General features: G+C 47.1%; 1 protein-coding gene across 3 annotated transcripts in view; it reads right to left on the reverse strand.

Annotated features, from left to right (window-relative positions):
- Positions 1-6,047: 6,047 nt before the first annotated feature.
- The window catches only part of LOC140395553 (platelet-derived growth factor subunit A-like), a 103,893-nt gene continuing 84,263 nt past the window's right edge, over positions 6,048-25,677 (reverse strand). For all 3 annotated transcript variants that reach the window (XM_072483480.1, XM_072483478.1, XM_072483479.1), the window contains 2 exons: positions 12,277-12,386; positions 6,048-6,536 (listed from right to left, as the gene is read on the reverse strand). In XM_072483480.1, coding sequence (XP_072339581.1) covers positions 6,497-6,536; positions 12,277-12,386 — 150 coding nt within the window. In that variant the 3' untranslated portion in view covers positions 6,048-6,496. The remainder of the gene's footprint in view (positions 6,537-12,276; positions 12,387-25,677) is intronic.

Below are 25,677 nucleotides of genomic sequence, written 5' to 3' on the forward strand. Positions count from 1 at the left end.
GCCTGTAAATTCTCACCTTGCTGTATCATTTCTGAGGTTTCATTCAAATTATCGAACGATTCAAATTTTGTTTAGTGCATAAATTATTTCTGATTGTACAGAAGTAGACAATGGCCAGGAACTTCCCCCAGGAATCGGGAGGAAAACTCTCCGCTGGTTGGAATCATGCCTGGCACAAAGGAATATGGTTGTGGTTGTTGGAGGTCAGTCATCTCAGTTTTCGGACATCATTGCAGGAGTTCCTCAGGGTAGTCTCCTAGGTATAAGCTGCTTCATTAATGACCTCCGTTCCACCATAAGGTCAGACGTGGGGATGTTCGCTGATGACTACACAATGTTCAGCACCATTTGCGCCTCCTCAGCTACTGAAGCAGTCCATGTCCAAATACAGAAAGAACTGGACAAAATCCAGGCTTGGGCTGACAAGTGGCAAGCAACATTCATGCCACACAAGTGCCAGGCAATGACATCTGCAACAAGAGTGAATCTAACCATCATCCCTTGACATTCAATGGCATCACCATTGCTAAATCTCCTACTGTCAACATGCTTGGGGGGGGTGTTACAATTGACCTGAAACTGAACTGGACTGGCCATACAAATACTGTGACTAGAAGAGCAGGTAAGAGCCGAGGAATCCTGCAGCGAGTAACTCACCTCTTGACTCCCAAGCCTGTCCACTGTCTAGAAGGCACAATGGCACTGCCAAGCCAGCAGGAGCACTGCCTGGGTGCCAGTGCAAGAGTGCCCAGGTGCCAGGGAGGCACTGCCAAGGCTTAGGGGCGAGGGGGGCCGTGCCTGTGAAATGAGGATGGTGGGGTTGAAGGGTGGGAGAGTGCAGGGCAAGTAAGTACGGCCCTCTGGGATGTTGGGGGAGGGGGTGATGGGTGGCAGTCCTAGAATGGGGGGGGCCTGAAGAGGGGGGACCCCAGGGACCCCATAGCGGGGTGTCCTCATAGGGGATTGGGGTAGTGTCCATGTGTGTAGGGGGTAACACTGCCAATGGGTGGGGGGGACGCACAAGCTCACTTAGAGATCGGGGCACCCTTTCAAAATGGCGGCCCCATCTCTGAGTTCAGCTCCCCATTGCTAAATAAAATCCTAAGGCTGGGCTAAACCGGCCAGAAACTCCCCAGGCCCCAAAAAGTGACTAAGTGTCATTGAATAGTGGTGGGGAACTCGGCTAAACTCCCTGAAACTCCCGCCACAAATTAACTTGTAAGTTTGGGGGGAGATTCGCACCCTTCGTCTTAGTTGATTCATATTCAGGGTGGATTGAACTTGACCACCTGCCAAACATCATGAATAAATCAATAATCATCAAGCTTAAGAGACGCTTTGCCACACATGGCATCCCACAGAGACGCATTACAGACAACACTCGCCAATTTGTCTCTGCTGAATTTTGCAAGTTGCACGCACATGAGACTTGAGCATATCGTGAGCAGCTCCCCATATCCATGGTCAAAACGGTTTGGCAGAATGGGCGGTTCACTCAGTCAAGCACCGAGAAATGTGCACAGAATCGCACAGGCCAGTACTCTGCACTCCTCAACCTGCGAAATCTACCACGACAGGGCCTGCCCTCATCAACACAAAGATGTTTCTGCAGGCGCCCCAGGACCACAATTCCTACTGCCAAGGCTCTGCTGCAGCCTAAACGTGAAACCAACTTGAACAAGGCCCCCCTGCAATGCAGATTGAGAATCAAAATGCACTACGATATAGATGTCCATAAACCTGGCCCTCTAGCACCAGGTCAAACAGTCAGTAATCAGGCAGCATTTAACCATGACCAGTTGGTTGTGCTCCACTGTAATGCCTCACAACTGATCAGTTATGTGGTAGTTGTAGTGTTGGGTATTCTGATGTACAGATGAACCAACACGGTTGTATTTGGTACAACGCTGTTTTATTTCAACTTGTTATTTACAGTTCTGTCTTGATACTCTGCACGTGGTGACTCACTGTGTGTGATGTTAATCAGGTCCTGTCCTTGTCCTGGTCTCCAGATCTACTGGCCACCAGGTGTCGTGTTTCTTCTCTTATACTGGGCAAAATTCTCCCCCAACGGCGCGATGTCCGCCGACTGGCGCCAAAAACGGCGCCAATCAGACGGGCATCGCGCCGGCCCAAAGGTGCGGAATGCTCCGCAACTTTGGGGGCCGAGCCCCAACATTGAGGGGCTAGGCCGACGCCGGAGGGATTTCCGCCCCGCCAGCTGGCGGAAATGGCGTTTGGTGCCCCGCCAGCTGGCGCGGAAATGCGGCGCATGCGCGGGAGCGTCAGCGGCCGCTGACAGTTTCCCGGCGCATAAGCGGGAGCGTCAGCGGGCGCCGACAGTTTCCCGCGCATGCGCAGTGGGGAGAGTCACTTCCTCCTCCGCCATGGTGGAGGCCGTGGCGGAGGCGGAAGGGAAAGAGTGCCCCCACGGCACAGGCCCGCCCGCGGATCGGTGGGCCCCGATCGCGGGCCAGGCCACCGTGGGGGCACCCCCCGGGGTCAGATCGCCCCGCGCCCCCCCCCTGGAGCCCGCCCACGCCGCCTGGTCCCGCCGGTAAATATCAGGTTTAATTTACGCCGGCGGGACAGGCAATTTCTGGGCGGGACTTCGGCCCATCCGGGTCGGAGAATTGAGCGGGGGGTCCCGCCAACCGGCGCGGCCCGTTTCCCACCCCCGCCCAATCTCCGGTACCGGAGACTTCGGCGGGGGCGGGATTCACGGCGGCCAACGGCCATTCTCCGACCCGGCGGGGGGTCGGAGAATGACGCCCACTTTCTCTGTCCTTGTCTATGATTGGTTGTCGTGTTGTGTGTGCTGATTTGTCTGTTGGTGTGTCTACCATGATATGTGTGTTTGAATATCATGACAGTAGTGACATTTGGTGCCCACTATGTACGCCATCGCCGTTACCTTCTGCAAATAGCAGAACCAGCACCAGCAGATAACACGGCATTTCAGTCATCCGGCCTATGGCATGGACCCCTGCACCAGCGGACATGTAGAGTCCTACATGGGCCAACTTAGAGAATCCTGCACTTGTTAAACACACATATGAAACGTCCCATGTTGTTACCAGTGAGGACACTGGTCAGAGAAAGACAAGAACACCACCTATCTGTGTAATCACATGCTCTGGATGCCTGAACAGGTTGAACACAAGATTCCAGGGCTTTATTACCATTTAACCTTTTTAAATAAATTTCAAGTACCCAATTCTTTTTTTTTCCAATTAAGGGGTAATTTAGCATGGCTAACCCACCTACTCTGCATATCTTCGGGTTGTGGGGGTGAGACCCACGCAGACACAGGGATAATGTGCAAACTCCACACAGATAGTGACTCCTGGTCAGGATCGAACCCTGGTCCTCAGCGCCGTGAGGTAACTGTGCTAACCACTGCGCCACCGTGCCACCCAACATTTAGCCGTTAACTGAATTTTGAAGTCCAACTCTTTGTCCCAAGGAGGGATGGGTGGGTGTGGGGGAGAGAAGGTGACATGATGGCCTATGCACTAGCTATTACAGCCTAATCTGGGCATCAACATATATATGTAAATAGTTGTGCATTGGCAGTTTGATTAATTGCATGTCACATAATGGTCTGTACATAGTTTCCTATGGCAGCACTGTTACATCTAATGCCACTGGGTATACCAACTAAACTGAGGAAGATATAAACTGAGTGGTTACGTGATAACATGTGCAAAGATGTGCAGGTTAGGTGGATTGGCCATGCTAAATTGCCCTCAGTCTCCAAAAAGGTTAGGTGGAGTATCTGGATTAAGGGGATAGGGTGGAGGTGTGAGCTTAAGTTGGGTGCTCCTTTCAAGAGACCATGCAGACTCGATGGACTGAATGGCCTCCTTCTGCCCTGTAAATTGTATGATTCTATAACGACGCGGCTACATAAGCAGTCACGTGGTGGGAGCACGAGAGTCAGTTACCCCTGGGATCTTGGGCAGAGCATAAGAACTTTTTATAGCTGTGAGTTTAGAAACAAACTACCTTTGTTGAAAGTCCTTAATGTCAGTGATTTAAGGAGCCCACAAAATTATACAAGAACCAGTGATCAATTGGGTCGTTGCAGCTCTTTTGAAGGGCAACTCGATACGTTCTGCTCCTTGACTTTCCATGTGACCTTATTAAGCTCGTCACTATGCAGGGACCAGGAGGGAAAATCCTAATCAAATCCGAGGATGCTGTTAAGGGCCTATAAGACACATGTGAAAATATTAGAAGTGGTGAAAGAGTTAGGTTTTAAGGAGTGCTTTAAAGACAGAAAGAGGGACAGAGGGGTTTAGGGAGATTTCAGAACTTAAGGCCTGTCAGTTGAGGGCGCTGCCATAGTTATAATCGGGGAAGCTGACAGGGACAGAATTGGAGCAGCAGGGATAACCGAGATCTGTGGGGCTGGAGGAGATTAGGGGGGGGGAATTTGAAAACAAGGATGAGAATTTTTAAGTTGAGACATTGCTTAAGCACAGAGGTCATGGGTGAACGGGATTTTGTGAGAGTTGGAACGCAGGCAGCAGAGTCTTAGATAGAGGCTGGCTGGGAGCCTGTTGCTATCGTCAAATCTGGAGGTAACAAAGGCAGGGATGAGAGTTTAAGCAGCAGAGAGACTGAGACGGCGGAATCAGACAATATTACAGAACTGGAACTCGGCAGTCTTAGCAGTGCTGAGGACGTGTGATCAGAAGCCCATCTGGGGGTCAATTATCACATCAAGGTTTCGAACAGTCTGTTGCAGCCTCAGACAGTTCCCAGGGAACGGAATGGGATTGGAAGCTAAGGAAACGAGTTTGGAAAGGGGACCAAAGACAATGGCTTTGGCCTTCCTAATCTTAATTGGATAACATTTCTGCTCATCCAGTACTGGGTGCTGGACAAGCAGCCTGGCAATTTGGAGACATTGTTAAAACAGGCGATGGTGAAGGAAAGCTGGGTGTTGAAATGAAAATGAAAATCGCTTATTGTCACAAGTAGGCTTCAAATGAAGTTACTGTGAAAAGCCCCTAGTCGCCACATTCCGGCGCCTGTTTGGGGAGGCTGTTACGGGAATTGAACCGTGCTGCTGGCCTGCCTTGGTCTGCTTTCAAAGCCAGCGATTTAGCCCTGTGCTAAACAGCCCCTGATGTCAGCATACGTGTGCGCTGTGTTTTCAATGACACCAAGGGGCGAGCAGGTAGATGAGAAGTAGGAGGGGCCCAGGAAAGGTGGTTCGAGTATGCAGAGAGGTGACAGTGTGGGTGTAGGAAGAGAAGCCATTATGGATGATTCTCTGGCTGTGAAGAGATAGTAAAGAATGGAATGAGGTGAATGCAGTTTCTCTCGGCTGGAGGATCATGAAGAGGCGTCGGAGGAGGATGGTGTGGTCACCCACATCAGAGGCCCCAGGTAGACCAAGAACAACAGCGCAGAGAGTTTATTTTTGTCAGTCACATCTGATGCCTGTTCGGACTTTGATAGGAGCTGCTATGGTACTGTGGCCAGATTAGAGGGCTTCAAATGTAGGAGTTCCAGAAAAGGCAGACAGCGACGTGGGCGAAGACATTTGTCCTTGATTTGGGGGAGGAAAAGGATGGGGGCCACCTGAAAAGTGTCACTGAGAGAAGAGAAATCAGGTGATAATAAAAGGATTTACACACACACAAAACAAATGCACACAATCACTTCCCAACGGCAACTTCTGTTTCCCTGCACCTCACCTCACTGTTGGTCCTAAGGTGCTTGAGAAATAATAGATTTTACGACAAGAGTGGAAGCAATTTTCAACTGATTCTCAGAACTTTTCCTGGAGAAATAATAATTTCAAATCATCCTATCCTTCAGGATTTGACAAGTTGCCCCTGAGTTACTTGAATAATTCCGAGTTTTGAGTCACTGTGAGATGAAATACCTTTGGGATTTACCCGATTAGTTTGTCAGTGAACCTTGTGAAGTTCCTTTCATCGCTCACCTCCGGGCACTTATTTCAGAATAATGGAGCAAGACTGTGTTTAACACTTGGTTTGTCAAAATGAAGACCAGACTAAAAGTGCTTTTTTCTTTTGTTGGTTTTATTATTTTACTGTTACAAAGTGTAGTTATAAATCTTCGGTTTGTACCATAAGCCCCTTTCCAGCAAAAATGAAAGTTTAGAAATTAAACAAAATATGTCCTTGAGTCAGAGTTCCCAGATCGAGGATCGATCATCTTAATCCTGGGAACTGCTGCACGTGGCTTGTTGTGTACCATGGAGAAGTGTAATAAAGGTGAGGAAGCGCTTCTCAATTATTGCACATCGCAAGTGGATCGGGCAGAGTCCTCAGTGATGGAGAACCCACAACACAAAACACCCCTTATAGCCTCAGCTCCTGGTTGTCTTCCGTGGGCCATTTGAACTGTCCAGAGAGAGAGAGAGAGAAGACTGCCTCCTTGATGCATGCAATATGTTCATTTTTTTTTCCATTTCTGTCCTTTTGGTGTCGTATGCTGGCTGTGAGATTACACTTCAGTTGTCAGTTGATTGTCGATAATATTTTGGGGGAAATCTGGAAAAGAAACAATAGCGTGAGATATTTTATAACATAACTGAGTGCAAATCACTGATGGTTTGACTCTGTTTTTACTAGTTAGTCAGGGGACGGAGTGGTAGAATGGATTCCCAAAAGGAAAAAACATAGTTCAGACTAGTATTCTAATTTCCCTGTTTTACTGGGGGGGGTTTTCTGGGTTTGAATGATGGCCTTTCACTTCAGGAAAACATCCTCTAAGGTTGATAATGTCCAAGTTATTTTCTCCTTGTTGACCATGACAACCATATCTTAACCCAGTGTGTCCGTTCAGCCCCAAACAGTCCTGGTGCTCACATGTTTTAAGCACAAAACTTTGCTTGTCAGCATTCTCATTTCAAATGTCTATATAGATTTGGTCGGTGTGAGAGATGACACAACTCACACAGGTATAGCAGCTGCTCACAAGGCTTCTGACCGGAATCTTTCCTCTTCAATGATTCAAAAAATGTTTTGTATCAGGTAGCGACAGATGCTGTGGCAAAATTGAAAAAAGTGTTCCCTCAGCTCGATGAACACAGAAGTACACAGTGTAAATATTTTATTAGATCTTTGCCAGTGATACAAAACGTGGAATTGATTAGAAAGTAATGGAAAAAAACAAATATAGATATGTTCTATCTTAACAGGGTTTCAAAATAATGTTTTCCTGCACCTCAGCAATTCTTACTTATAACAAAAGTTCAAACAATGTAACTTGGAATAAAAGGCCTGCTTTCCCAATAAGGATCTGTTCCCAATTCACCTTGAGCAATGTTTCCAATGTGCTGCTATAGAGCAACTAACCTTGTGTGGAATGAGCTCTTTAAATGATCAAATACACGTCCTTGATAATATTCACAAAGCAGAAATGAAACTGATCATTTCTCATCCAGACCCTCAGTGCCTACAGTCTGAACTATAATCTCTGGCTGTCTGCTTCCTACTTTAAACTGTTGATCAATGGAGCGGACAGCCATTTTGGATAGGCTTCTTCCGCAGTCCTGATTGGAGAGTTGATTTCCAACACCCTCAAATCCTCAGTCAGGCTTCCAATTCCCCATTTGCACACACATGTCTGGCCTTCTTACATTCTTTAAAATTAGGTTTGAAATAAAGCTCAATCTAAATATTTAAGGAGTACAGATGCAAAGTATGCAAAGGGCATGTTGATCATGGGGTACAGTTTGAGTCACTGTTTCTACTGTTGCCAGTAGGCGGAATGCTGTTACCTTTCAAGATATGAGTGCTGAGATAGGCATTTGCTCAGATACCATGCATTCTTTTGACTTTAACCACATTAAACGTGGTTCTTCCTAATAATCTGGGATTATAAAACACATTAAACTCCCAAAGCACTTTCATAGACAACTAAGCTAATTTCATTATTAAGAATGGGTGACTTTTAAAAAAAATAAAGACTTCCATTTTCTATCTCGCCTTTCATGATCAAAGGAGCTCCCGAAATATTTCAGAGCCAATGAATATGTATTCATGTTTTTAATTTAATGCGGAACTCCCACAAGCAGCAACGTGACAATGACCAGTTTTAAGCTGTTTTCGTGATACCTGTATTTATTGGGTGATTAAAATATTGGCCAAGACATTGAGGATAACTTCTTCTTCAAAGTACTGCCATGTGGCAGGACATTGATTTAATGTCTCGGCCTATAGACAGCACCTCTGACAGTGCAGCACTCCCTCAACTTCAATGGGAGTGCCAGCTTTAAATTTTATCCTCAAGTCCTGGAATGGGCCTTGAAGGCTCATTCTTCTGATCCAGAGGTGAGATTACTATCACATGAGCCACAGCTAACACCAAAAAGATAACAAAATGAAGTACAAAATTACAAATGAACCTGGAAATAATTAGCACAATTCTCTCGAGGAATTTCGAAGTGTGGTCTGCGGCTGTAAATGAGGTGCCGTTCCCACTGTGTGGTTCGGCGCGATCCAGGTCACAATCCACCCACACTTCATAACTAATTTGGAGGTTGGGGTGAACTGCGCCAGGAATTAATTGTGCGGGACCTGAAAACTCTAGCAGGTCCTGCTCCAAATGGTGCCCTAATCTCAGACTAATGCTGCGGCCCCCAGCCCCGCCCCCCGCCCTGCCGACAAAGACCCCCCTCTCTACCACCAATTTCCGGCATTACCGCTCCTCAGTCGCCAGTAGCAGCATTTCCCCCCATGTGAGTGACACCTCGCTATGGGTTTTGTCAAATGCCCCCTCTTCAAGCTCTGCCAGTTCAGGCCCCATCGCCTTACGGCCTCGCCCCCCCCTATGAACCCCTACCCCATAAGGCCTCTCTCCCTTCAACCCTCCTTCAGGCCCTGCTCCATCAGTCCCTGTCCCCCCCCCCCCAGGTTCCTTCAAAATTCCCTTCAGGCCCTGCCCCTTGGCATTGCCAACCTGTCAGTCAACCTGCTATGGTGTGATGGGGGCGGGGGGGGGGGGGGAGGATGGTGAATGGGTGGAAATGGAGGGGATTGGGAGAGTAGAGGAATGGGGAGAGGGTTCGAGGGAGGGAGGGATGGGAATGGGTGAGGGGATTTGGCGGGAGGGAGGGAAATGGGGGGAGTTGAGCTGACGGACACAGCCCTGTCCTAATAATAATAATTTTATTAGTGTCACAAGTAGGCTTACATTAACACTGCAATGCACTGCTCAATGACAGCCCAGGTGGCAGCGCGGGCATCATTGTATTGGGTCTCTGCCTCAGTCTCAGGCCTCTGCATCAGCATCATCAGCCATGACCTCACCGGGTATCCCTTGTTCCCCATGAGCCATCCTGTCATCCTAGGGTGGTCCTTGAAGATAACAGGGATCTCTGAGTGCCCCAGGATGTAGCTGTCATGCACACTCCCAGGGCAGCAAGCATGAGTTGGAGGTGGTGGTCGCGCACGATCTGACCAGTCCTCAGGAGCCAAGCAAAACACTGGGAATTATTTAAAATGCAGTTGTAAAATTTAAACCTGTGACAATCTAATAAAACTTTCATTCAGACACTGCCATTGTTGCTGCAAAAAAAGTCCTCCATTTAAAATAAGTGAATCCTTTACGAGTCCATTAAGTTGTGCGAACAAATAGCCATGAACACTAAAATCACATCAAAGACAGAGTATGCTATTACAACTTCACAAAACTGTCAGGTAATTCTCCTGAGCAGCTGCGGCAACAGACCGCGAGCTTATAGAACTCAGTCAAGCACTCATAATGGTTACAGCTGTCAAAACATTAGCTTTCAACTGCAAAGCATGCAATTGAAAGGAGAGATGGTATCTTCTCCATTTCAAAGCAGATTGTCTGTCCATCAATGGAAGGGAGCATGTCCTTGGATCTTTTTTCTACCTTAAGCTGGAGGTTGTTTTTTTACCACCACAGAGCTGCCTGTACATTTACATTCCAGTGCCCAACATGACAAGGAGGGTTTACCAACATATTTTTCTACACTTTTGAATGCATGACACTTGCTTGTCAACATTGACACAATGGTGGTCAATGTAATGGCCAACTCATCTTTGCCAGGCAGAACCCTGTGATGAACCATTGCATTAAAAACACATCTACAATATCAAACATCACCTAATAGTGACATTTGAAGGTGTGAAACCCCTTTATACTCACCTTTCAGATTGTTGCTGATTCATCAGCAACTTCCCCCAGTATTCATGAACTTTCCAAGGATGTGCTTTTTTTTTAAGTGCTTGTAAAATCCACACCAACACATGAAAATAGCATGCGGGAAAAATACAACTTTCCTGGGGTCCTCACAACCGACCCCAGGAGGGGAGCATGTGCGATTTGCACCGAAAGCCGACCCGACCAGTGAAAAGGCCACATAAAAGTAGTGAGAGGTAGGGCAGGCAGAGGAAAATAGTTATTTTTTTTTGTTGGGATAGCTATGTCCAATGTTTCATGACCCCATTCGTAACTCCACTGGCAGCTGAGCATCCAATCCCTAAACCCAAACAGTGATCCATAAACTAGACAAGACCAGAAGGGATCCAATTACACCTTTGAATGTTTTGATTCAAGCATCAGAAACAGATGATTCAAACCACAGATGATTTTGTGCAGCCTCTTTTTTGATCCCCGCTTCTGCAACTTTCTCTGCGAGCTGCCAAACATAATCCATTCCCACTACTGGTAAACAAGGCTGAATTAGCCACATCTGCCAGGAAAGCAGCAAATGAATTCCGGACAGAACAACATTTTTTTATTCCTGATTGGACACGTTGCAAGTCCCTAAACGCTGGCAGGGGAATGTAGGGAGAATCTGACATCATAAAAAGCCTGTTGACAGTAAAAGGAAGGGAAACAAGGTGGTGAGTTAATCGAGCACCCACCCACCACCTAGGGTTAGGGAGCAGGAAAAGCCAATGGAAATTGTTGGGGTCTAAACAAATGGAGAAATAGCTACTAAGTAGATAGGAGATAGGCATCTATTTATATCCATAATTGCATTTTAAAATATGATTCCACACACTTTTATGGGTGAAGTGCAATGAAGTACACTTTTACTTTTGAACCGTGAGTTGATGTACGGTGGGAGCTGATACTTTTATCTACTCCCTTGTTACCTCTAAATTTGACTATTCCAATGCACTCCTCTGGCCGTGCTAGCTCTGTCTTCAGCACACTTGTGGTCATTCAAAACTCTGCTACCAGTGTGCTAACTGGTACCAAACCCCATCTCCTCTATATTCGTTGAAAAACATTGGCTCCTGGTTAAGGAATGCCTCAATTTTAAAATTCTCATCCTTGTTTTCAAATCCCACCATGTCTTCGCCCTTCCCTATTTATTTGCTCTCTCCCGTGGCCCTTCAACCTGCAAGGTAATTGCTCTCCGTCCCATTCTGGCTTCCCACATGTCTGCGTGGGTTTTCTCCGGGTGCTCCAGTTTCTTCCCACAGTCCAAAGATGTGCAGGTTAGGTGAATTGGCCACGCTGAATTGCCCTTGGTGTCCAAAAAGGTGGGGTGGGGTTACTGGGTTACGGGGATAGGGTGGAGGTGTGGGCTTAGGTAGGGTGCTCTTTCCAAGGGCTGGTGCAGGCTCGATGGGCCGAATGGCCTCCTTCTGCACTGTAAATACTATGATTCTTGACCATCCAATCATTCCACCATTGACAGCCATGACTTCAGCTGCCAATACCGTAAACTCTGAGATCCCCTCCCTAAATATCGCTGCCTCTTTATTCTCCTTTAAGATACTTCTTAAAACCTACCTCTTTGACCAATAATTTGGTCATCTGTTCTAATACCTCCTTCTTTGGCTTGGCAATGCACTTTGGCCTTTTTGCTGTCACATTAGGCAACAAGGTTGGCTAAGGGTTTAAATGTTGCTTCAATAAAATATTTTCATTGGATGTATCCCAGCTGTTCTAATTTATATCAACAACTATCTCATAAATGCTTCACAAAAACATTCTTCACAACTTACATACGTGGAAAAACACATAAACATCTTTTCACAAATAAATTTCACCAAAAATGTCCTACGGTGCTTTCTGACGAAGAACAGGTGAGTTCTCTGTGTCCTGGCCAATATTTATCCCCCAACCAACGTCCTTAAAAATAAATGATCTTGTAATTTCATTTGTTGCTGTTTGTGGAAGTTTTTGTGAGCAGATTGGTCATCATGTTTCCTCTACTATAACAGTGATACATACAGTGCTTTGTGATTCCATAGGGTGCATTGCCTTGTCTCTTGAAGACACTTTGAAGTGACCTCTTACCTTGGATGATGTCTTGCTAGCTCTGTACAGTTACAGCTTAGATGCTCTCTGATTGATACAGTGTGTAAGGTGAGCTCTTTTCTACCATATCGGAAAGTCAGCTTCGCTATCTGTGCAAAGCAAAAGCAAGTAACAATAACACTCTGTCCAATGGCTTCTCTCAATATTCCATTAAAAAGTTGCATAAAGAAACACATAACATCACATCATGCTGATGTGATAAATATTCTTACATTGGAACAAACCTTTGAAGGAATGTATATATTCAAATCTGTGCACTTTACTGTGAATCTGCTCTGACCACCCTTTCAGGCAGTGCAATCTGGATCATCTCAACTCACTGCACAAAACAAATCTTCCTGTTCCTTCTTATTCATCCGTCAATTATCGTACAATTGGTCAAGGAAGAAAATGTGATGAACAGGAAGCGCACTGTGTGTGAGCTGGTTTGAATAGATGCAAACTTTGACTCCTTTGCTTAGATATAGCATCGAGCTGGGTGAATTGAAAGATAGGGATTACGTGAGAGGGTGCAGGGTGGGATATGGGGGTGTGAGGGAAGAACTGGGTGCAGGAGCGAAGAACTGGGTCCAGGGGCGTAGAACTGGGTGCAGGGGGAAACTGGGTGCAGGGCGGGAACTGGGTGCAACAGGGGGAACTGGGTGCGACAGGGGGAACTGGATGCGACAGGGAGAACTGGGTGCAGGGGGGAACTGGGTGCAGGGGGGAACTGGGTGCAGGGGGAAATGGGTGCAGATGGAATAACTGGGTGCAGAGGTAAGAACTGGGTGGAGGGTGGAGTTGGGTGCAGGTGGGGAACTGGGTGCAGGGGGAAAACAGAGTGCAGGGGCAACAGGTTGCAGGGGGGAACGGGATGCAGGGGGGAATGGGATGCAAGGTGGGAACAGAATGCAGGGGGGGAACAGGATGCAGGGTGGGAACAGGATGCAGGGGGGAATGGGATGCAGGGGGGGAACGGGAAGCAGGGGGAGAATATGATGCAGGGTGGGAACGGGATTCAGGGGGGAATGAGATGCAGGGGGGAGCGGGATTCAGGGGGGAATGGGATGCAGGGGGAGAATATGATGCAGAGTGGGAACGGGATGCAGGGGGAAATGGGATGCAGGGGGAATGGGATGCAGCGGGGAATGGGATGCAGGGGGGAAAGGGATGCAGGGGGAAATGGGATGCAGGGTGGAACGGGGTGGAACAGGATGCAGGGTGGGAATGGGATGCAGGGGGAACGGGATGCAGGGTGGGAATGGGATGCAGGGGGAACGGGATGCAGGGTGGGAATGGGATGCTGGGGGAACGGGATGTAGGGGGGAATGGGATGCAGGGTGGGAACGGGATGCAGGGGGAACGGGATGTAGGGGGGAACGGGATGCAGAGGGGGAACGGGATGCAGGGGGAACGGGATGCAGGATGGAACGGGATGCAGGGGGGAACGGGATGCAGGAGGGGAACGGGATGCAGGGGGGAACGGGATGCAGGGAGGAACAGGTGCAAAGGGAAGATCGGGGTGCAGGAGGGAGCTGGGTGCAGAGTGGGAACTGGGTCCAGGGGGAGGGAATTGGGCGAAGGTTGAGAACCGGGTGCCGGGAGCAGGGTGGAAAATGGGTGCAAGGGGGAACTGGGTCGGGGGGGGTAATTGGGTGCAGAGTGCGAGCCAGGTGCTGGGTAGGAACTGGGTGCCGGGGGGGGAACTGTGCAGAGTGGGAATTGGTGCTAAGTAACATGAAATGTGTGGTGCTTGCACATCAATTTCCAATAGGTGACGATGACAGTTCCTTGAGGATCTCTCGAGTCCTTCCACAGCACCATGCAGTAAGAAACTACACTGTGGGGCACAATAAAGTGTACAAATACAGTTGTCATAGTTGATTCAATACTCAGGATAATACTTCTGCAATCACCAACGTATCGCGTGGTGTGTTGCCCCTTGACGGCCGAGTAAAGGACATCACTGAACAGGTGGAGGAAATTTTGTTGTGGTAAGGGGAGCAGCCAGAAGTTGCGGTCAGTATTGTAACCAATGGAACATGGGTGGCACGGTGGCACAGTGGTTAGCACTGTTGCTCACAGCTCCAGGGTCCCAGGTTCGATTCCCGGCTTGGATCACTGTCTGTGCGGAGTCTGCACATTCTCCCCGTGTGTGCGTGGGAATCCTCCGGGTGCTCCAGTTTCCTCCCACAAATCCCGAAAAGCATGCTGTTAGGTAATTTGGACATTCTGAATTCTTCCTCAGTGTACCTAAACAGGTGCCGGAATGTGGCGACTAGGGGCTTTTCACAGTAACTTCAGTGCAATGTTAATGTAAGTCTACTTGTGACAATAAAGATTATTATTATGTAGGGAAAGTTTTGTGATCCTAGAGACAGAATTTCTCGAGCAAGGAAGGCGATTAAACTGTAGGACCTCGCTGCAAATAAAGCCACAAGTCACTCCCCACGACGCCATTTAAGAAAAAAAAATTGAGAGCAAACATTATCCTGGTAGAGTATCTCAAATCCGGCTACTTAAACACTGGCCATGTCTGAAAACTGGACATTTTTATAACATTCTATGAATCAATTTTAGTTCAGTAGAATTTTAAAAATATAACTTACCTAGACGATTTGGCTAGGCACTGCATTGACTTGATGTGGCTCCAGACTAGTTACTCGCTTTGCCATTTTGCATGCCACTACAGCCTGTGGTCCAAGCAATCCTTGACCCCACCTGATGCGGCTTGACCCAAACTGCCCACTGCCCGAAAAGCCCAACCCAAAAACCAGCAATATCTGAAATCTGGCATGACCTCTGTCCCAAAAGTTCTGAATGTGAGGTACTGCATTGCATTCATTTATTTTTGAGCACCAGGAGTGGAAAGGTAGGGATAGGCATTCAATGCAAAATGGGTCTTGATATTAGTGCGTCCCTGTGTAATAGGGTAGGTGAACGGCAATTAGTAGATGTGGTATATTTGGATTTCCAAAAGGCATTCTTTAAGATTCCACCTAACATGTTGATATGCAAGATGAGGACTCATGTGGTCGGGAATAATTTATTAGCATGAAAGAAGGAATAGTTAACAGACAGAAAGCACAAATAGGGCACTTTCATATTGGTATGTTGTAACTAGTGGAGTACCTCAAGGATCAGTTGTGGGGCCTCAATTATTTACAAACTCTACTAATGCCTTAGATGAAGAGACTGAGAGGAAAGTCACCACCTTTGCTGACCATACAAAGTTAGATGGAAATGTGAGTAGGGCACAAAGAGGCTGCAGACAGATGTAGAGGAGTTAAGGGAGTGGGAAGCAAGATGACAGATGGAGTATAATGTCAAAAGGTGTGAGGTTATCCTCTTTGGTGATAAGAAAAGAGGTGTTTTTTTTAAAAAGGTGCGAAACGTTTAAACGTTGATGTTCAGAGAGATTTGGGTGCACTCATACAAGAAACACAGCAAGTTTAGCTTGCAGGTATAGCAAACAAATAGGAAGGCATTTGAGAGTTTGGTGACCGAGGGAGTGCTGAATTTGGTGCTTTTTGAGTGCTATAGTGAGAGTTTGGTGACCGAGGGAGTTAGGTGAGGAGGGAGTAAGGTGCTCCTTTCATTTTGTTTCCGACGTTTCCGCAAAGAGTGCGAAGAGAGCCAGGAGTTTACAAGAAGTGTAGCAGAGTCGGAGGGCGGCGATCTAGTTAGTCCACACAGCAGCTATATTCTGTAAGGTAAGAGGGGATGGAGGCTAGGCCAGTTACATGCTCCTCCTGTAGGATGTGGGTGGTGAGGGATACCACCGGTGTCCCCACTGACTATACCTGCGGGAAGTGCACCCAACTTCAGCTCCTCAAAGACCGTGTTAGGGAACTGGAGCTGAAGCTGGATGAACTTCGGATCATCCGGGAGGCAGAGGGGGTGATTGAGAAGAGTTACAGGGAGGTAACCACACCCAAGGTACAGGACAAGAATAGCTGGGTTACAGTCAGGGGGAAAAAAACAAACAGGCAGACAGTGCAGGGATCCCTCGTGGCCGTTCCCCTTCAAAACAAGTATACCGTTTTGGATGCTGTTGGGGGGGATGACCTACCGGGGGAAGGCCCTAGCGGCCAGGTCTCTGGCACTGAGTCTGGCTCTGGGGCTCAGAAGGGAAGGGGGGAGAATAGAAAAGCAATAGTTGTAGGAGATTCAATGGTTAGGGGAATAGATAGGAGATTCTGTGGTCGCGAGCGAGACTCCCGGAAGGTATGTTGCCTCCCGGGTGCCAGGGCCAGGGATGTCTCGGATCGTGTCTTCAGGATCCTTAAGGGGGAGGGGGAGCAGCCAGAAGTCGTGGTGCACATTGGTACCAACGACATAGGTAGGAAAAGGGGTGTGGAGGTAATAAACAAGTTTAGGGAGTTAGGCTGGAAGTTGAAAGCCAGGACAGACAGAGTTGTCATCTCTGGTTTGTTGCCGGTGCCACGTGATAGCGAGGCTAGGAATAGGGAGAGAGTGCAGTTGAACACGTGGCTGCAGGAATGGTGTAGGAGGGAGGGCTTCAGGTATTTGGATAATTGGAGCGCATTCTGGGGAAGGTGGGACCTGTACAAGCAGGACGGGTTGCATCTGAACCAGAGGGGCACCAATATCCTGGGAGGGAGGTTTGCTAGTACTCTTCGGGAGGGTTTAAACTAATTTGGCAGGGTAATGGGAACCGGATTTGTAGTCCAGCAACTAAGGTAGCCGATATTCAGGACGCCAAAGCATGTAATGAGGCAGTGGGGAAGGGAACACTGACAAAGGAGAGTATTTGCAGGCACGGAGATGGGTTGAAGTGTGTATACTTCAACGCAAGAAGCATCAGGAATAAGGTCGGTGAACTTAAGGCATGGATCGGTACTTGGGACTACGATGTGGTGGCCATCACGGAAACTTGGATAGAAGAGGGGCAGAAATGGTTGTTGGAGGTCCCTGGTTATAGATGTTTCAATAAGATTAGGGAGGGTGGTAAAAGAGGTGGGGGGGGTAGCATTATTAATTAGAGATAGTATAACAGCTGCAGAAAGGCAGTTCGAGGAGTATCACCCTATTGAGGTAGTATGGGTTGAAGTCAGAAATAGGAAAGGAGCAGTCACCTTGTTAGGAGTTTTCTATAGGCCCCCCAATAGTAGCAGAGATGTGGAGGAACAGATTGGGAAACAGATTTTGGAAAGGTGCAGAAGTCATAGGGTAGTAGTCATGGGCGACTTTAACTTCCCAAATATTGAGTGGAAACTCTTTAGATCAAATAGTTTGGATGGGGTGGTGTTTGTGCAGTGTGTCCAGGAAGCTTTTCTAACACAGTATGTAGATTGTCCAACCAGAGGAGGGGCAATATTAGATTTAGTACTGGGTAATGAACCAGGGCAAGTGATAGATTTGTTAGTGGGGGAGCATTTTGGAGATAGTGACCACAATTCTGTGACTTTCACTTTAGTAATGGAGAGGGATAGGTACGTGCAACAGGGCAAGGTTTACAATTGGGGGAAGGGTAAATACGATGTTGTCAGACAAGAATTGAAGTGCATAAGTTGGGAACATAGGCTGGCAGGGAAGGACACAAGTGAAATGTGGAACTTGTTCAAGGAACAGGTGCTACGTGTCCTTGATATGTATGTCCCTGTCAGGCAGGGAAGAGATGGTCGAGTGAGGGAACCATGGTTGACAAGAGAGGTTGAATGTCTTGTTAAGAGGAAAAAGGAGACTTATGTAAGGCTGAGGAAACAAGGTTCAGACAGGGCATTGGAGGGATACAAGATAGCCAGGAGGGAACTGAAGAAAGGGATTAGGAGAGCTAAGAGAGGGCACGAACAATCTTTGGCGGGTAGGATCAAGGAAAACCCCAAGGCCTTTTACACATATGTGAGAAATATGAGAATGACTAGAGCGAGGGTAGGTCCGATCAAGGACAGTAGCGGGAGATTGTGTATTGAGTCTGAAGAGATAGGAGAGGTCTTGAATGAGTACTTTTCTTCTGTATTTACAAATGAGAGGGGCGATATTGTTGGAGAGGACAGTGTGAAACAGATTGGTAAGCTCGAGGAAATACTTGTTAGGAAGGAAGATGTGTTGGGCATTTTGAAAAACTTGAGGATAGACAAGAGCCCCGGGCCTGACGGGATATATCCAAGGATTCTATGGGAAGCAAGAGATGAAATTGCAGAGCCGTTGGCAATTATCTTTTCGTCCTCACTGTCAACAGGGGTGGTACCAGGGGATTGGAGAGTGGCGAATGTCGTGCCCCTGTTCAAAAAAGGAACTAGGGATAACCCTGGGAATTACAGGCCAGTTAGTCTTACTTCGGTGGCATCTTTCTGAGCATCTGGAAAGACACTGCTTGATTAGGGATAGTCAGCACGGATTTGTGAGGGGTAGGTCTTGCCTTACAAATCTTATTGAATTCTTTGAGGAGGTGACCAAGCATGTGGATGAAGGTAAAGCAGTGGATGTAGTGTACATGGATTTTAGTAAGGCATTTGATAAAGTTCCCCATGGTAGGCTTCTGCACAAAGTAAGGAGGCATGGGATAGTGGGAAATTTGGCCAGTTGGATAACGAACTGGCTAACCGATAGAAGTCAGAGAGTGGTGGTGGATGGCAAATATTCAGCCTGGATCCCAGTTACCAGTGGTGTACCGCAGGGATCAGTTCTGGGTCCTCTGCTGTTTGTGATTTTCATTAATGACTTGGATGAGGGAGTTGAAGGGTGGGTCAGTAAATTTGCAGACGATACGAAGATTGGTGGAGTTGTGGATAGTAAGGAGGGCTGTTGTCGGCTGCAAAGAGACATAGATAGGATGCAGAGCTGGGCTGAGAAGTGGCAGATGGAGTTTAACCCTGAAAAGTGTGAGGTTGTCCATTTTGGAAGGACAAATATGAATGCGGAATACAGGGTTAACGGTAGAGTTCTTGGCATTGTGGAGGAGCAGAGAGACCTTGGGGTCTATGTTCATACATCTTTGAAAGTTGCCACTCAAGTGGATAGAGCTGTGAAGAAGGCCTATGGTGTGCTTGCGTTCATTAACAGAGGGATTGAATTTAAGAGCCGTGAGGTGATGATGCAGCTGTACAAAACTTTGGTAAGGCCACATTTGGAGTACTGTGTACAGTTCTGGTCGCCTCATTTTAGGAAGGATGTGGAAGCTCTGGAAAAGGTGCAAAGAAGATTTACCAGGATGTTGCCTGGAATGGAGAGTAGGTCTTACGAGGAAAGGTTGAGGGTGCTAGGCCTTTTCTCATTAGAGCGGAGAAGGATGAGGGGCGACTTGATAAAGGTTTATAAGATGATCAGGGGAATAGATAGAGTAGACAGTCAGAGACTTTTTCCCCAGGTGGAACACACCATTACAAGGGGACATAAATTTAAGGTGAAAGGTGGAAGATATAGGAGGGATATCAGAGGTAGGTTCTTTACCCAGAGAGTAGTGGGGGCATGGAATGCACTGCCTGTGGAAGTAGTTGAGTCGGAAACATTAGGGACCTTCAAGCAGCTGTTGGATAGGTACATGGATTACGGGAAAATGATATAGTGTAGATTTATTTGTTCTTAAGGGCAGCACGGTAGCATTGTGGATAGCACAATTGCTTCACAGATCCATGGTCCCAGGTTCGATTCCGGCTTGGGTCATTGTCTGTGCGGAGTCTGCACGTCCTCCCCGTGTCTGCGTGGGTTTCCTCCGGGTGCTCCGGTTTCCTCCCACAGTCCAAAGATGTGCGGGTTAGGTGAATTGGCCAATGATAAATTGCCCTTAATGTCCAAATTGCCCTTGGTGTTGGGTGGAGGTGTTGAGTTTGGGTAGGGTGCTCTTTCCAAGAGCTGGTGCAGACTCGGGGGGCCGAATGGCCTCCTTCTGCACTGTAAATTCAATGATAATCTATGATTAATCTAGGACAAAGGTTCGGCACAACATCGTGGGCCGAAGGGCCTGTTCTGTGCTGTATTTTCTATGTTCTATGTTCTATGTTCTATGTTTAAGGCAAATGTAATGTTGGCCTTTATTACAAGTTGATCGAAGTACAAGAATAAGGAAGTCTTGCTACAAAGGGCTTTGGCAAGACCATATCTCGAGTACCATGTGCAGTTTTGGCCTCCATGTCGAAGGAAGGATATACTTGCCTTGGAGGAGATGCAGTGAAAGTTCACTAGATTGATCCTGGGATGAGTGGAGTATGATGAGAGGCTACAAAAATGGGCCTATATTCTCTGTACTTTAGAAGATACTAAAGTACTTTTGAAATATACGAGATTCAGAGGCGACTTGACAGGATAGACACTGAGAGGTTGTTTCCATTGGTCGGGGGATCTAGAAATTGTGGGCACAGTCTCAGGATAAAGAGTCAATCATTGAGGAATGAAGTGAGGAGAAATTTTCTCACTGCAGGCTTGTCAATCTTTGCGATTGTCCATCTCAGAGAGGTGGGGTGCTCCATTGCTGAGTGTATTTTTCACCTCAGGGAGTCAAAGGGTATGGGGAGAAGGTAGAGAAGTGGAATTTGGTAGAGAAGTGGCATTTTGAATTGTGGAGAAGTCTGATGGGGATGAATGGTTTGCTCCAGCTCCTATTTCTTATGTTCTTAGGAGAAGGGCTAATAACCAGAAGGTCTTTGCGATTTTAAATGAATGGAAGCAGATTCAATAATAACTTTGAAAGGGTAATTGGGTAAATACTTGAAGTGTTTAAATTGGTAGGGCTATGAGAAAGAGCAGAGGTATGGGGCTAATTGGAGAGCTCGTTCCCAAAACTGGCACATGATAGGTCCAATGGCCTATTTTGTGCTGGATCATTCTCTGATTGGACGATTTGCTGCAGTGAAGTCTGAGATTCAGAATGAGGCTGTGTTTATTACCAAGTTGCTCGGACAGATCAGATTTGAGCAACAGGACAATAGCTAACAAATGGAATTAATTGAGAGTGGAAGTGGTTTTTAAAGAAGTGTGGATTATCATTAGGGGACAGACACTGTACACATTGAACAGAGTAGAAATTGAAGAATATTGAAAGAAACAGCATCTGCGCTACAGCAGACACAACAGAGCTCATATACGTTTAAACATTTAAAAATAAAACCCTGTGCTTTGCATAAATGTTAAGCTGAGACAGACCAACATATTTAATTTCCTGTGGGCAACCTACTGAAGAAAGGTTACCATGAAGCCCAGTCTACAGCCTCTTTAAATAACAGTGCTCTTTATTATTTATCCATTGTAGGTGCGAAAGAAAATGTGATTCCAGCAAAAGTATTAAAATCTTTTTATAAAGTTGGTCAGTTAATACCTTTATGCACATCCAATATGAGCACGTTCATTATATCAGGAAGTTTTCACTAAGCACTAGATTGCTTCAGCTTGGTCGGTACTGAGTAGGTGTTGTGGGCAGCACGGTGGCGCAGGGGTTGGCATTGCTGCCTCACGGCGCCGAGGTCCCAGGTTCGATCCCGGCTCTGGGTCACTGGCCGTGTGGAGTTTGCACATTCTCCCCGTGTTTGCGTGGGTTTCGCCCCCCCCCCCCCCCCCCCCCCAACCAAAGATGTACAGGGTAGGTGGATTGGCCACACTAAATTGCTCCTTAATTGGAAAAAAATGAATTGGGTACTCTAAATTTATTTTTTTAAAACATGTTGTGTACAAGTATGGTTATGATAAGTTCCTTTTATATTTTCTACACAAATCCTGACTCAACTATCCAAATACATATTTATGTTTTTTAATCAAAGAAACAAATGTAATCAGTTACTCTGTTGACTTCTCCACATCCTATAATTCAAGTTGTGATTTAGTTCTTTCTGACTCACTCTTTTCTCTTAGACACCACTGATGTCCCAGCCACTAAGATGTTGAATTAGTCCATACTATGGCAGTTGGCCACAACTTGCAAAGAAACCCCTCTTTCATAAGGCTGAGACTTCAATTTACTACACCCTTGAGCCTTCTCTGAGAGCCACTGCCAGTTTTTTGTAGTTTTCTTTTAACCTCAATGCATTAAATTCTGACTTGCGACTGTCCAAACTTGTTTTGCATAGAACTTGGACATTCATCAAAACTACTTTCAAAAGACCTGGAGGTGTTACATTCAATCCCAGCTCCACAGGACTTACAGCTTACAGGCCATAATTTACTGCATTATGAATCATCGCCCACAATCTATTTAATCAACGCGGTGGCATCAGTCAGTGCTGCTCTCACATTCAAATCAGTAGACTATGGCTTCAAGTCGTGCTCCCTGGTTTACCACACTGACACTTCAGTGGAGTGCCACATTGTCACAGGTACCATCAAAGAACAAAGAACAAAGAAAAGTACAGCACAGTAACAGGCCCTTCGGCCCTCCAAGCCGGTACCGACCATGCTCCCGTCTAAACTAAAATCTTCTTCACTTCCTGGGTCCGTATCCCTCTATTCCCATCCGATTCATGTATTTGTCAAGATGCCCCTTCAATGTCACCATCGTCCCTGCTTCCATCACCTCTCCGGCAGCGAGTTCCAGGCACCCACTACCCTCTGTGTAAAAAACTTGCCTCATACATCTCCTCTAAACTTGCCCCTCGCACCTTAAACCTATGCCCCCTAGTAATTGACCCCTCTACTCTGGGGAAAAGCCTCTGACTATCCACTCTGTCTATTATCCACATAATTTTGTAGACCTCTATCAGGTCACCCCTCAACCCCCGTCGTTCCAGTGAGAACAAATCAGGTTTATTCAACCGCTCCTCATAGCTAATGCCCTCCATACCAGGCAACATCCTGGTAAATCTCTTCTGCACCCTCTCTAAAGCCTCAGCATCCTTCTGGTAGTGTGGCGACCAGAATTGAGCACTATACTCCAAGTGTGGCCTAACTAAGGTTCTATACAGCTGCAACATGACTTGTCAATTCTTATACTCAATGCCCCGGCCAATGAAGGCAAGCATGCCGTATGCCTTCTTGACTACCTTCTCCACCTGTGTTGCCCCTTTCAGTGACCTGTGGACCTGTACACCTAGATCTCTCTGATTGTCAATACTCTTGACGGTTCTATCATTCACTGTATATTCCCTACCTGCATTAGACCTTCCAAAATGCATAACTCAGATTTGTCCGGATTAAACTCCATCTGCCATCTCTCCGCCCAAGTCTCTGAACGATCTAAATCCTGCTGTATCCTCCGACAGTCCTTATCGCTATCCGCAATTCCACCAACCTTTGTGTCGTCTGCAAACTTACTAATCAGACCAGTTACATTTTCCTCCAAATCATTTATATTTACTAGAACAGCAAAGGTCCCAGCACTGATCCCTGCGGAACACCACTAGTCATAGCCCTCCAATCGGAAAAGCACCCTTCCATTGCTACTCTCTGCCTTCTATGACCTAGCCAGGTCTGTATCCATCTTGCCAGCTCACCCGTGATCCCGTGTGACTTCACATTTTGTACCAGTCTGCCATGAGGGACCTTGTCAAAGACCTTACTGAAGTCTACATCCACTGCCCTACCTGCATCAATCATCTTTGTGACATCTTCGAAAAACTCTATCAAGTTAGTGAGACACGACCTCCCCTTCACAAAACCGTGCTGCCTCTCGCTAATACGTCCATTTGCTTCCAAATGGGAGCAGGTCCTGTCTCGAAGAATTCTCTCCAGTAATTTCCCTACCACTGACATAAGGCTCACTGGCCTGCAGTTCCCTGGATTATCCTTGCTACCCTTCTTAAACAAAGGAACAACATTGGCTATTCTCCAGTCCTCCGGGACATCACCTGAAGACAGTGAGGATCCAAAGATTGCTGTCAAGGCCTCAGCAATTTCCTCTCTAGCCTCCTTCAGTATTCTGGGGTAGATCCCATCAGGCCCTGGGGATTTATCTAACTTAATATTTTTCAAGGTGCCCAACACCTCGTCTTTTTGGATCTCAATGTGACCCAGGCTATCTACACACCCTTCTCCAGACTCAACATCCACCAATTCCTTCTCTTTGGTGAAGACTGATGTTGATTTACCCTCAAACATCCGCCCCCAATCTAGGTTCTTCAGTTCCCGCCTAATATTGTTAGAATTAGCCTTCCCCCAATTTAGCACATTCACCCTAGGACCACTCTTATTCTTGTCCACCAGCACTTTAAAACTTACTGAATTGTGGTCACTGTTCCCGAAATGCTCCCCTCCTGAAACTTCTACCACCTGGCCGGGCTCATTCCCCAATAACAGGTCCAGTACAGCACCTTCCCTAGTTGGACTATCTACATATTGTTTTAAGAAGCCCTCCTGAATGCTCCTTACAAACTCTGCCCCGTCCAAGCCCCTAGCACTAAGTGAGTCCCAGTTAATATTGGGGAAGTTGAAGTCTCCCATCACAACACCTGTGTTGCTTTTACTCCTTTCCAAAATCTGTCTACCTATCTGCTCCTCTGTCTCCCGCTGGCTGTTGGGAGGCCTGTAGTAAACCCCCAACATTGTGACTGCACCTTTCTTATTCCTGATCTCTACCCATATAGCCTCGCTGCTCTCTGAGGTGCCCTCCTGTTGTACAGCTGTGATATTCTCCCTAACCAGTAGCGCAACTCCGCCACCCCTTTTACATCCCCCTCTATCCCACCTGAAACATCTAAATCCTGGAACGTTTGGCTGCCAATCCTCTCCGTCCCTCAAACAGGTCTATGTAATGGCAACAACATCATAGTTCCAAGTACTAATCCAAACTCTAAGTTCATCTGCCTTACCCGTTACACTTCTTGCATTAAAACATATGCACTTCAAGCCACCAGACCCACTGGTTTCAGCAACATCTCCCTGTCTGCTCTTCCTCAGAGCCATACTGGCCCTATTTGCTTGTTCTCCCTCAATGTTTTCACCTTCAGACCTATTGCTCCGGTACCCACCACCCTGCCATACTAGTTTAAACCCTCCCGTGTGACACTAACAAACCTCGTGGCCAGGATATTTATGCCTCTCCAGTTTAGATGCAACCCGTCCTTCTTATACAGGTCACACCTGCCCCGGAAGAGCTCCCAGTGGTCCAGATAACGGAAACCCTCCCTCCTACACCAGCTGTTTAGCCACGTGTTTAGCTGCTCTATCTTCCTATTTCTAGCCTCACTGGCACATGGCACAGGGAGTAATCCTAGAGGTCCTGTCTTTTAACTTTCTGCCTAGCTCCCTGAACTCCTGCTGCAGGACCTCATGCCCCTTCCTGCCTATGTCGTTAGTACCAATATGTACAACGACCTCTGACTGTTTGCCCTCCCCCTTCAGGATGCCTGCTACCCATTCTGAGACATCCTGGACTCTGGTAACAGGGAGGCAACATACCATCCTGGAGTCTCTTTCACGTCCACAGAAGCGCCTATCTATGCCCCGACTATAGAATCCCCTATGACTATTGCTCTTCTGCGTTTTGACACTCCCTGCTGAACATCAGAGCCAGCC

The sequence above is a fragment of the Scyliorhinus torazame genome, chromosome 18 (genome assembly GCF_047496885.1).
Source record: "Scyliorhinus torazame isolate Kashiwa2021f chromosome 18, sScyTor2.1, whole genome shotgun sequence".
NCBI classification, from domain to species: domain Eukaryota; kingdom Metazoa; phylum Chordata; class Chondrichthyes; order Carcharhiniformes; family Scyliorhinidae; genus Scyliorhinus; species Scyliorhinus torazame.